Source organism: Hemicordylus capensis, chromosome 7, assembly GCF_027244095.1.
Source record: "Hemicordylus capensis ecotype Gifberg chromosome 7, rHemCap1.1.pri, whole genome shotgun sequence".
NCBI lineage: Eukaryota > Metazoa > Chordata > Lepidosauria > Squamata > Cordylidae > Hemicordylus > Hemicordylus capensis.
Window position 1 is genome coordinate 28671388 of NC_069663.1, and position 12727 is coordinate 28684114.

The 12727-nt window shown below is 55.8% G+C and overlaps 2 protein-coding genes across 3 annotated transcripts in view; both read right to left on the reverse strand.

Annotated features, from left to right (window-relative positions):
- VASP (vasodilator stimulated phosphoprotein) overlaps window positions 1-1885 on the reverse strand; it is a 29139-nt gene extending 27254 nt beyond the window's left edge. The window contains exon 1 of one of the 2 annotated variants that reach the window (XM_053268589.1): window positions 1379-1885. In XM_053268589.1, the coding sequence (XP_053124564.1) occupies window positions 1379-1383 (5 nt within the window). In that variant the 5' untranslated portion in view covers window positions 1384-1885. The other variant, XM_053268590.1, reaches the window with a different exon arrangement.
- Window positions 1886-5253: 3368 nt separating this feature from the next.
- On the reverse strand, window positions 5254-11806 carry LOC128332895 (4F2 cell-surface antigen heavy chain-like). The gene is made up of 8 exons (XM_053267669.1): window positions 11476-11806; window positions 10495-10653; window positions 9433-9521; window positions 8960-9037; window positions 8104-8162; window positions 6404-6578; window positions 5895-6023; window positions 5254-5610 (listed from the first exon to the last, which is right to left on the reverse strand). The coding sequence occupies exons 1-8, from the start codon at window positions 11804-11806 to the stop codon at window positions 5254-5256; spliced, it is 1377 nt and encodes a 458-aa protein (XP_053123644.1).
- Window positions 11807-12727: the final 921 nt, after the last annotated feature.

Genomic DNA, 12727 nt, shown 5'->3' on the forward strand with positions numbered 1-12727 from the left:
GGGCACAGAAGTCCCCCCACCCCAGCCGTAGCAGATACTGCAGGAGCACCAGGGTGCAGGCCAGCCAATGGCAATGGGACCAGCTCTGCCCTCCCTTGGGCAGGGTCAGCTCTTGGAGTGGCAAAGCTGGTCCAATGGCACAGCAGGCATGGGGGGGGGGGTTGGTATCCCCAGACTGTGCTGAGGGGCCTGCCTGAACCCCAGTTTAGCTGCACAGCGGACACGGGAGTCCTGCACATCCTGGGTAGCGGGCCCTGGCAGCTGGCAACCAGCCCCTTCCCCTCAGCCCCTCCCAGAGGGCTGCCTTCCCTCCCACGAGTCTTCACTAAACTTCCCCTATTTCAGAACCACGCAAGAAGGGACGACGCCTCCCAGCCCCACAGAAAATGCTTCACATACCCCCACCCCCCAGGCAGGGGCGGAGGAAGCTCCAAGCCTGGTCTTTTAGGTCCCCTTCCACGGATCGGGTCCCCTCCCCTCCTCGACAGTCGCTTTCCTGCCTTTGTGCAACTCCCACAAACTGTTGCCATCTTGAACGCCCCCCGCCAATGAGACCCCCCCCGGCCGAAAAGATCCCTTTGGAGGGGGGCACGGCTAGCCAGTCAGCCCCTCCCGTGCTGTACCTCCCAGAGGGAAGGGGAGTTAGAGTGGCCACTCGGTGCCTCTCCTCGGGTGGGGCTGCAAAGGGGCAGATCATCTTCCCCACCTCTCATGGGGGGGGGGAGGGATCCCACTACTTCTCCACCACCTCCTGGAGAAACGGAGCGAAGGAGGCTCATTCCCGCTGCAGCCGCCCAGAATTGCCCTACTGCGGGGAGCGGGGCCAGGAAGCCAAGCAGAGGCGGGCGCGGAGCTGCCCTTTCCGGCTGCAGCAGCCCGGGCCCGCGCTTCTGCCTCGGAAGCAAGCCCCGCTGGGGGGGGGCTGCTTTCCGGGGAGACCCGCAGCTCAGGATGGCGCCCTGAGTTTCCGGGAGCGGGGAGAGGCCGTTGCCACGTGAAGCCGCCGCCTCCTCCTCCCCCCCAGCGGCAGGCCAACTAGTGCCCACTGGCCGGGCATGGGGGCCACAGCGGAGTCTCCTTCCGCAACTTTCTGGGGTGTGCCCAGGGGGGCACGAATCGGGGGGGAGGAGCCCCCTGGCTCTGCCACTTCAGGAGGCGAGGAGGAAGCGAGAGCGGCCCCCGCTTGCCCGGCATCACCCCCCCTTCCGGAAAGAGAACGGCCGAGGGACCCAGAGGGCCCCCCCCCTCAGTCTGCACAGTCAGCGCTCGCGCCTGGAGTCACCTCGGGGCGGGGGCTCGCTCGCCGACTCCAGCCCCCCCCCACCCCGCGGCCACCCCCGGCCCAGAGACAAAGGCTGGCCGGCCGGCAGGTACTGACCTCATGTCTGCTGCCTTTGTGCGCGGCGCTGCAGCCGCTGCCGCCGCCGCTCCGCCTCCTCCGGCTGCAGCCCAGACCTGGCTGGGTGGGGACGGGGGTGGGGTCGGGAGGCCGGGCCGGCAATCCGGGGCTGCTCCCCACCGCGGCGCGGGCGGCGTCACCGGCAGCCTCAGCAGCAGCAGCTTCTCTTCAGGCCGCCCATCCGCGCCTCCTCTCCGCCCGCGGCTACCTGGGGCCCGGCCCGGCGCGGCCCCGCAGGCGCATGGTCCCGATCCGGCGCGCCCGCCACCGGCCGCTCCGCCTTTGATCCGGCTACAATGTTGCCGCCGCGCGCCTCGCCTCCTTCCCGGCCACTGCTACATTTCGATCCCAAATTCCACAATGCACCGCTCCGGCCCTTCTTAAAAGGGGCGCGGCGCGACAGGCGCCTTAAAAGGGCGACAGGGAGTCACCCGCACGTGCTGCTGGTCCCTGGGTGGGGGCACCCGGGTGGATGGGAGGGGCCCACTGGCTGACCCCGAAGCCCGTCAGGAGCCGCCTTGCCTGCCTGCCCGGCCTCCTTCACCAGGGGCTTCTGGGAAGGCCACCAGCAGTGCGCTTCGGGGATGGGGGCCTTAGCTCCGCGGGGCGTGGGGGGGGCTCCTCCTCTGCTTTGCATGCCGCAGGTCCCAGGCTGACTCGGTATAAGGCAGCCTCCCATGCTTCTGTGGAACCCAGGGATGCAGGAGGGAGAAGCCATGGGGCTGCCCAGTTCTGCCCGCATCAGCCAGTTCTGGCTGCAATTTGAGGGCTCGGTCGGAGCACTTTGGGCCAGGGCAGCCCTTCCATGAGGCAGTCGCCTCAGGCACAAGGAGGGGGACTGGGGCTGCCCCACCACCCTTCCTCACACCACTGGGGTGCATTTTTAAATTTTCCTCTCCCTACTGGGGGCCACCTCCACTCTTCCACCCCACGAGAGCTGGGAATTCCCTGCCCCACCAGGGTTCCCTGCAGCACAGGTTCCCAGATGTTGCTGACAGCATCCAGATGTGTTGCTGCTAGGTGCAAAATCCAGGGCCTCCACAGCCCTGGGGACCCCCAAATCCTTTTTTAGTCTGTCCTGGGTGACGTGGTTGCCCAGTGGAGCATGATGATGCTAAATTTGCAGGGGCGGGGGGGGGGAGTCCTCCAAGGGCCTTTAGGTCCAGGCTCCAAAATTCCCTAGGGGCACCTCTGGTGGCAATAGGGTGCATTCAGATGTATGCATCCACATTTTTTGAGCTCCAGAACATGGGGCCAGCTAAAGAGCCTGTCGCTTGCCTTCTGCTCACAATGCACCCCCGTAAGATGCAGAGAAGTTTCCTTTCCAATGGGATGCAAGTAATACATGGCAGTGCGTGCATTGAGGAAGCATGCAGCCTGGCACTCTGGGGTGTGGTGTGGGGCCAACATGCAGAGGACTCCAGCAGCTGGCTTGTGACAGGTGCACCTCCTTCTGCCTCGGCCACGGGCTTGTTCTCCACACTTGCACCCGTCCCTTATTGGGTGAGTGAGAAAGAAGCTCCCTCACGGAGAGGGCTTCATGACTCCAAAGAGTGCCCGGCAGCGGGCGGGGGGGGTGTCAACCCCGCAGAGCAGCTCAGGGGGGCAGGTGCAGGGCAAGAGTAGAACTGGGTCCCCGCACCCCCTGAGCTGTGGGACTGACTGCCCCCCTGGCAAGAGGCAAGGCAGGCAGGTGCCTCTTGGTTCTCCTCCTCCTTGCTGAGCAGACGCTTCTGGTTGCCTTCTCACCCCCGCCAGAGCAGCTTAGGGAGGACAGGTTTGCTAATGTGAATATGCCATAGAAGTGCCTGTCCTGGAAGAGGGAGGCTTCACCTCTGTCCTTCCCTGTAAGGACCAGGGTTCCCTCCAAGCAGGCTTTTGATGCCTGCTCAGCTCCCGCTCAGCTGGAATCAGGAAGGCCCCACTCGGAATGCCCCGGGGGGGGTGCGCCTTGATGCTGCTGCCTGGAGCAAAGCTCAGTCTGCACATAGGTGGCAAAAACTAGAGGGGTCATGGGCACTCCTGTGGGGCCTGCCTTGCCCTTGGAGCAAGCTTTGAGAGAGGCTCAGCCAAGGAGGAGAGAGAAACCCTTCCGCAAGGCTGCTTGCTTCCCACAGTCCCACCTCTCCAACCTCCTGGGTCAGGCGGCCTTGCTTAACCAGGACCCCCATGCACACGCCTCTTGCCTCCTGGCTTCCTCTGTGCCAAGAGAGACTCTGCACAGGGTTGTTCCTCTTTCCCCAGTGGCTGTTGCTGGCAGCTCCCTTGCATTGCCTCTTAAACTGTGAGCTGCTTTGCCACAGGGAACCATCTTCTTCTTCCTTTTGCAATGAACATAGGAATATAGGAAGCTGCCAGATACTGAGTCAGACCATTGGTCTAGCTCAGTATTGTCTTCACAGACTGGCAGCGGCTTCTTCCAAGTGTGCAGGCAGGGATCTCTCTCAGCCCTATCTTGGAAATGCTGTCAGGGAGGGAACTTGGAACCTTCCCAGAGCGGCTCCATCCCTTAAGGGGGAATCTCTTCCAGGGCTCACACTTCTAGTCTCCCCTTCATATGCAACCAGGGTGGACCCTGCTTAGCTAAGGGGACAAGTCATGCTTGCTACCACAAGACCAGCTCTCCTCTCCTGTTTCAAGAACTTTTTTTGTTGAAAAACTTGTACATAAATATTCTTCGTTTGTCAACCTTGCTTAAATTTTTTCTCCTGCTGGACAGCAAGGAAATGCAAGTTACAACCCACCCCCCAGGGTGCAGAACACCAACGTAACCTCTGCCCCTGTTAAGCTCTGCTTGGAAAGCCCCCACCTGGCTTGCCTTCCTCCCCTGTTTGGGTTGTGGGAGGGAAGGCGGCGTTATCACCTTTGGCAGGAGAGTGTGTTTGCTGCTTGGGTTGGTGATAATCTTGGCTTCTGCCTCTCAGGGCCAGCTGGAAAACCAGTTGCATTGGGAACATAGGAAGCTGCCTTACATTGAGTCAGACCCTCGGTCCATCTAGCTCAGCATTGCCTACACTGACTAGCAGCGGCTTTCCAAGGTTCCAGGAGTCTCTCCCACCCCCAAGGAGATGTCACCCACCATGGAGGGAACCTAGGATCTTTTGCATGCAAAGCAGGTGCTCTCTAGGGAATGTACTAAAATGAATGCATTGCCCATTAAAATGCACTGATTCCTTCAGTGCAATGGGAAATGCAATGCATTCCATGGCCATTTGGAAGGAGGAATATAGGAGGCTGCCATATACCGAATCAGACCATTGGACCATCATGCTCAGTATTGTCTACACAGACTGGCAGCAGCTTCTCCAGGGTTATAGGCAGGGGTTTCTCCCACTCCAACCTGGAGGTGCCACCATGGAGTGAACCTGGGACAAGCATGCAGATGACCTTCCACTGAGCTACGGCCCCATCCCTTAAGAGGAATGTCGTACTGCGCTCACATATAGTCACCCATCCAAACGCAGACCACCATGGGCCCTGCTTAGCAAAGGAGACCATCCATGCTCACTACCACAAGACCAGCTCTCCTGTCTTCCTCCTGCATTGCTCGTGAAGCTGGGGGATGGGCTGGATGCCACCTGGCCTGGATGGCACCCTGTGGCTGTGGGACCCCCCACTCAGTGGCCTCCATCCCCACCCTCTTACCCTGGCAGATTCCTTTTACGTTTGCTGTGATTCTTCAGAACGAGTCATGCTAGGCAACTTTTCAACTATATTGGCGTGTTGGACGAACCACCAGTACAGCCACCAAGGAGGCCAGGGCATCTCTTCCGCTGGCCAAGAATGGAGCCACCCGAGGGACCAATGAGAGTCCTCTTCTCGTGCCATTGGCTGCCGGCGCTGGGTGCAGCCAATCACTGCCTATAGCCTCTGGGCACCCTCAGAAGGATGGCCTGGCGGGGCACCAGCTGGACTCTCTCCATGTCGATGTCACTCTGCGGCGGCTCGGGGTGGGTGCTGAACAGCACCTGGGCACGGCTTGGGAAGCCGCGGTATCTCAGGTCGAGCAGGCAGGGTTGTGAGCCCAGGTTCAGGATCACCAGGTGGCCAGCGCAGGAGCCGGGGCGCAGGAAGGCAAAGGTGTCCTCCTGGCAGTGGTCAGCCAGGGGCAGAGGGGCAAAGTCCCTGCCCTGCAAGGGGGACGACTTGGCCCGCAGAGCCAGCAGGGAGCGGTACAGCTTGGCTTGCGGGTGCCCGCTGCTGCCATTTTCCTGCAAAAGAAAGACCCTCATCAGGAGATCTACTGAGTCCCCGCCAGGTGGTCTTGGACTGGAGCTCCTTTTGACCACAATGGCTGGGGATGATGGCAGGAATTGTAGTCCCAGCCATATCCAGGGACTCAAGGCTAGGGAATCCTGCTTTCGACCGCTCCACATTTTCTGCCTGGCTGGACTGCAAGCTATAAAAGTGCAAAGGGTGAGGCAGGCCAGAGGCTAGGATGGGACCTGGTGCTGGGCGGGGAGATACAGACAGACTGAGCGGCTTCTGGTCTCACCATCATCTCCTTGTCCAGTGGAATGGGGGATCCCTCTCCGCCTTGCAACAGCGGCACCCCTGGAAGGGTGAACAGGAGAACCCCAAGTATCTGCCCCAAATCAGCAATCGATGGGAGCCCCTTGGGCACCTGAAGGAGAAAGAAGAGAGGAGATGTGGATGCAGAAGCAATACACATCCCTGCCTACTTAAGTGATCGATTAAGCAGTGGAAATGAACTACGTTCTGCAAAAGCTGGTGGTTCCTCAAGATTGCAACCATCTGCCCCATGGCCACAGGCCTGAAGACTGGTCTGACCTGAACTGCCCCTGCTATGGATGGGAGGAAACAGGGCACACACCTCCTTTCTGGCCCCCCTCCTCCTTGTGGGTCTCAGTTTGCACAAATAGCTTCCCCACACACACCACCACCAAAGTCTGGTCACAGGGTACAAACCAGCTAGCACCAGAATCAGCGAAGATTCCAGGGCTGCAAGAATTATGCCTAGCACAGAAGGAAGGCCCTCCTCACCGTCCAGCTGGGCCATGGCCCCCTTGCGTGCCGCACGGCCCCATCCACCCGCTGGGCCAGATCCTGGGCAGTTAGGTTCTTCTCAGCTCCCAGCAGGTGGCAGGCGAAAATGACCTGTCTAGACATCCAGTGAGACACATTGCAGGTTCCACTCTGGTCCCAGATCATCAGGACCCTGGAAGAGACGTCATGTGGCATGATTCAGGTTAGCATCCAGCCTTGGGCTCCTTTAAACTCTGTAGCCTCTCTGACACCTCTCTACACCTCCTGAGTTCATTTCAGGGGGGAGGGAGGTGGGGAGGAGAAAGTCCTAGCTTCAACCCCTGGCATCTCCATGGGAAGGAAACTGCTTTCAACCTTTTCAGCACTGCCACTTGCCTAGGGAGCAAGAGGTTGCTGGTTCGAATCTCCACTGGTATGTTTCTCAGACTACGGGAAACACCTATATTGGGCAGTAGCAAGATAGGGAGATGCTGAAAGGCATTATCTCATACTACGAGGAAGATGGCAATGGGAAACCCCTCCTGTATTCTACCAGAGACAGCCACAGGGCTCTGTGGTTGTCAGGAGTTGACACTGACCCGACAGCACAACAACCCAAGTAAGACTAGGAGAGGGACCTTGTGGTCATGGTGGACAGCCCATGGAAAGTGTTGACTCAGTGTGTGGCAGCTGTGAAAAGGGCACATTCCATGCTAGGGATCATTAGGAAGGGGGTTGAAAATAATTTCTAGAATGCTAGTATTATGATGCTAGTATAGATTATACACAGATCTATAGTGCGGCCACATTTGGAGCACTGGTCATCATATCCCAAAGAAGGACATAATAGAACCGGAAGAGGTGCAGAAGAGGATGACCAAGATGACCAGGGGCCTGGAGCACCTTCCTTAGGAGGCAAGGCTACAGCATCTGGGGCTCTTTAATTTGGAAAAGAGGCGACTAAGGGGAGACATGGTAGAGGTGTATAAAATTAAGCATGGTATGAAGAGAATTGATAGAGGGTTTTCTCCCTCTCTCACAACACGAGAACCAGGAGTCATCCCATTAAACTGATTGTCAGGAAATATAGGACCAACAAAAGGAAGTACTTTCCCCACACAGCAACATCTAGTTAAACTGTGGAACTCTGCCATGGGATGTGGTGATGGCCAGCAGCTTGGATGGCTTTAAGTGGGGCTTAGACAAATTTGTAGAGGTCAGGTCTATCAAGGGCTACTGGTTGTGATGGCTATCGACTACCTCTAGGCTCACAGGCATGATGCCTCTGAATGCCAGTTGCAGGGGAGCAGCAGCAGGAGAGAGGGCCTGCCCTCCGCTCTTGTCTGTGAGCTTCCCAGAGGCATCTAGTGGGCCACTGTGGGAAACCGGATGCTGGACTATTATGTATGTATGTATCTATGTATTAATTAATTATTATTATTTTGTTTGATTTTTAGACCGCCCTTACAGAATAGCTCAGGGTGGTTCACAAACATGGACTACATGGGCCTTGGGCTATTATTATGTTCTAATTCCCAGAAAGCTGCTGCCAGTCAGAGTAGATAGATAGACCAAGGGTTTGACTCAGTAGAAGTGTCATATGATCTCCATACCCTGGAGCAGCCTGCATTCTCCAGTGTAGCCACCAGGGGTCCCCGCAGGCTTCAGGCCAGGATGAGCAATGGGAATATTTGGGGGGAAAATACACAGGCATTTACCTGGCCTCTCTGTGATCTCTCTGTGTCTGTTGGTCCAGTTCACTCCAGGCATTCAACACCTGTAATCATATTACACACACATACACAGTCATATCCTCTTGCTATCTGGTATTAATTAATCCAGAGGTTCTCAACCTTGGACTGCCAGATGTTGTTTAACTACAACTGTCGTTATCCCCTTCAGGATAATGGGAGTTGTAGTCCAACAATATCTAGGGAACCAAGGTTGAAAGCCCTGGATGAATCCCGTATAACGAACACCTGCTGGTTCTCCTTTCCCATTCCATAACCTGCACAAACACACAGCCCAATAGCAAAAGGACTCAGCAGATGGACCTCTTTACCGCCAAAGGGTACCCACACACCCTAAGTTCTTCACAGAGGATTTCTCTACAGCAGCTGAAATTCAAACTGGGGCCCTTCATTCACATTTGTTTCCTGTTGTTCCTTATCCCTCTGATGGTCTAAAGGGCCATGTATATTGATGGTGCTAAAGAGATTTAACCGTACATAATTATTATAGTATGAATAATATTACAACATTGTAATAGTACAGTAATTAATATTGCATGTGTATGCGCCATCAATTATATGATGGAATGGCAAAGAAGAAGTTGTATCACTTCACGGAAATGTGGGTGTTCTTCTGGCAAACAGTTCCAGGCATAAGGGGCAGTGAGGGTGTCAGGAGAACCTTCACAGATATTGTCAGACTGTTTGAGAAGAGCAAAGTGCATCCCAGTCCATCGATCTCCCCCGCTCCGAAACCTCAGTTCGTCTTTGGGATGCAGAGGGCAGAGGCCAAGGGCATGCTGGCGTGTTCTCTCCCAGTCTTCCCCAGTGGGAGGACGCTTACCACATCCAGGCGCCAGGCAGGGTCCTTGGCCACCAGGAATCCGTCCACGCCTTGCTCCTGCCAGAACTGCATCACCCCCTGTGGTGTGTGGGCCAGAAAGGGAGCTCAGGCAGAGGAAGCAGAGACTTAATTTGAAAGAGGGCACAGCAGAGCTCAGCCCCAGAAGCATGCCTCTGAGCAGGCACAGAATAAACTCCCCCCACAGCCAGCCTCTGCGCATCTGGAATTAGGGATGGTTTGGGGGCCAGAGGCTGTGACTCCCAAGGAGGTTTAAATGACGGCAGCGGGCCTGTGCATCCCTACCTGGCCATAAAGCCTCGTTGAACACAGTAGGACTTACTCCCAAGTAAACATGCATGAGAATACACTGCCCGCCAGCAGCTCACTAACATCCCTGTGCGCTGTCACAAAGTAGGGGCTGAACTGAGAGCAGGCTCTGAGGAAGGAGGAGCGGGAGACACGGGCCTGCCTACCTGGAAGGCTTGGGCCGTCCTGTTGTGGTCATCCGTGGCTGGATCTGGCCCCTCTTCCCAAGCTGGGAGTTCAAGAAGGATGTGGATCCCTGTGTGGAGTCAAGTGGCGGGTTGGAAGTGGGAGGGAAAGGGGGAAATCCGGCTCGATTTGAGCCAAATCTCACGGGAGATCAGCCCCACCCAGCATTTGCTAGAGGACAGGAGTTCTCCAACTTGCCCCCCACCATGTTGCTGGACTACCACTCCCATCATCCCCCACTTGCTAGAAAGCTACATTTCAACTGGTAGAAGAAAACTTCTGTTGAGCAGCATCTTCTGCATATACTCGCTGCGAGGAAAAGGCCAGCCTTCAAAACTAGAAAAGAGGGGAGCCTGCAGAAACCCGTGACATCAGCCATTTGAAGTGAAAATAATAGTAATGTTCATGGAGGTAGATAAAGCCAGAGGATAATATGCAACTGCATCCCATTGGATGAAACTGCTGTCTGTTTTGATGAAAACACGTATCGTATTGCTGCAGCATCACAGAGAGACTGGATTTCACAGCTGTGGAGTGTGGTCCTGGGGGAGGATGCTGGGAATACACGTGGGAGGAAGATGGTGCGTGTATTTGCAGGGGCTACTTGCAGAGTGTGTGTGTGTGTTTGGAATGGCCGAAGAAGGCCATTGTGGCTGAAGATGATGGGAGCTGTCCCAGGTTTGAGAAGCCCAGCCCTAGGGGGCTCAGCCCAGGAATGTAAGATGCCCATAAGGAAAGGGGCTCATATCGCTTTTCAACTCAAATCTGCACAGAAGATGGTTCCCTGTTGCAATAAGATCACTCTCTAAACGCCAGTTCCTGGGAACAGCAGCAAAATGCCTTCGGTCAGGCAAGTTGCATTCAGGACGTAAACAGCAGTGGGGGCAGTCTCGCAGCAACTAACAAGCCCCCCAAACAGCAACTTTTCCACGCTGGATGTACTAGTTGGGCTTCCTTGGGCCTGATCCAGCAGGGCTGTTCTCGTGTTCTTAAGGCAGGTGCTCTAGCCAGACCCATGATGGGCCCTCCCCAAACATCCATACCTTTCTCATGCCCGTGGGCCACCAGTGCCTGCAGCTGTTCCAGAGAACCATAGGAAGAGCAAACCCTGGTCAGGTTGTCTCTGCCACCCTCCAGAATTGGACCCAGAACCAAGGCCTGGATAGACAAATCCGGCAGCTGGTCTACCTGATGCCTTACACCTGTGCAGAAAAGAAAAGAACAGGTTGAAATTTCATTTTCATTTTCATTTGATTTATATACCACCCTTCCAAAGATGGCTCAGGGTGGTTTACATCAAAATAAAAACAATTAAAATCAATTAATAATTAAAATCAAAACTGAATCAATTAAGCAATTAAAATCATTTAAACACTAAAATCATTTAAAACCAAAATTTAAAATTAAAAATCATCAATCTAATTAAAAGCCTGGGTTAATAAATGTGTCTTCAGTGTCACTGCTCATGTGTACATTTATTCCACTTTTGACTCTGGCTAAACAGGTGTGTCAGGTTTTGTATTGTTCCAAAAACCTGTTTGGCCAGAGGTGAGGCAATGCCTTGGGAAGCAAAGCCTTTCTTGAGCCACCAACTCCTTCACGTTGTGACTGTGCCCTCCCAGCCCCCTCCCTGGTCCCCAGGATCTTCTAGGTCACCACTTTCCAGACTAGCTGCTCAACAGCAGCAAAACGCTTCCATTCCGGCAAATCACATTTGAAACGTAAACAGCAGAGGGAGCAGTCTCGGGGAAGCCAACAACCCGAAAAAAAAACAACTTTTTTTACGCCAGATATAGGACATTATAGCACTATACTGCAGCGATTAAATTCGAAACAAGACATCAGAAATGTGAACGGCAGCCTGCTGTCTGCATAGGGGCTGCGGTGTCACGATGCAGGAAGTGTGGAATCCCACTTCCAAGATCTGCCGTGACCCCGTTGCCGGGCCTAGTCTGGAGAGCGCCCTGGAGGGCTCTCGACAGGGGCCCCCGGCAGGGCTGCTCCTGCCCTCCGGTCCCTCTTACCTTCCAGGTCTCCCCTCCCGTCGCCATTGGAATCACGGAAGGAGGTGACTGGCAGCTGGTAGAAAGCGGCCTTCTGCCACCAGGGCAGGGCGGAGCGCAGCTGCAGCATCTTCACCAGGAGCAGGACGGCCATGGCCAGCATGCAGGCAAAGAGCCCCACCAGGAGGCAGAGCAGGGCGCTTCGGAGCCGGGGCCAGGGGGCCATGCTGGCCTGGCGCACCACCTCCTCCTGGCTCAGGTGGGTGGGGCTGGGGGCTGCTTCTTGGCACAGCAAAGGGAGACGCTCGCTCAGCAGCTCCTGGGAGGTGACCCCCTCTTCAGCTTTGCCCATCCTTCACACCTCTGCACACCCGAGGAGCTGTGGGGCGGGGTGGGTGGGGAGAGAGAGAGAGAGCACGATTCTTGACTCCTCCGAGTCGTAAGAAAGACCCCTGGACAGGAGGAGTCAACGTTCGTCTGTGTTTCTCTTCCCATTTGTTGCCATCGATGCTGCCTTCCTCCTTTGCTGCTGCTGCTGCTGGTGTTTGCTTTGTTATTGTTTGTGGGGTTTTGTATGGTTTGCATTGTTTTTTGTGAGTACCTATGAAGCGGCCTAATACTGCGTCCAGAGCTGTGCTTCAGCTTGCTCAGTGCTGTCTGCTACACTGACTGGCAGCAGCTCTCCAAGGTTTCAGCCAGGAGTCTTTCCTGGCCCTACCCAGACATGCTAAAATGAATGCCCGGGAATGCCCACTGAAATGCCTGCCATTCATTTTCGCACATTCCCTGGACTCGACATGAGCAGATGCATGGTGTCAGCCCAGTGGGCTAGGAACAGAGGAAGCTGCCCTATACCGAGTCAGGCCCTATACCCAGCTCAGTCTTGCCTACACTGGCTGGCAGCAACTTCTCCAGGGTTTCAGGCAGGGAGCTCTCCCAGCTGTCACTTGAGAGATGCTGGTGGTGGTGGGGGGGGGACTGAACCTGGGGGCCTTCTGCTTGCCAAGCAGGCTCCCCCCTGAGCGATGGCTCCTCCCCAGCAGTCTACATTTTATTGTGGGAAAGTGGGCTATAAATATGAGATGAGATGGGATGGGATGGGGGGGGCAAGTTAGTGGCAAGCAGAGGTGCTCTTACCCTTGGACTTTGGGGCCAAATTCCAGGGCCTCCATACCCCCTAAGTAAAGGTAAAGTTGTGCCGTCGAGTCAGTGTCGACTCCTGGCACCCACAGAGCCTGTGGTTGTCTTTGGTAGAACGCAGGAGGGGTTGACC

Excerpts from the sequence above, each read along its gene's own strand:
- LOC128332895 (XM_053267669.1), bottom strand. The coding sequence starts at position 11,806 with ATGGGCAAAGCTGAAGAGGGGGTCACCTCCCAGGAGCTGCTGAGCGAG. Across the intron at positions 8,163-8,959 it reads CTGCCTGGCGCCTGGATGTG|GTGTTGAATGCCTGGAGTGA; the intron begins GTAAGCGTCCTC and ends ATATGATTACAG. Across the intron at positions 6,024-6,403 it reads GGCCATGGCCCAGCTGGACG|GTGCCCAAGGGGCTCCCATC; the intron begins GTGAGGAGGGCC and ends TTTCTCCTTCAG.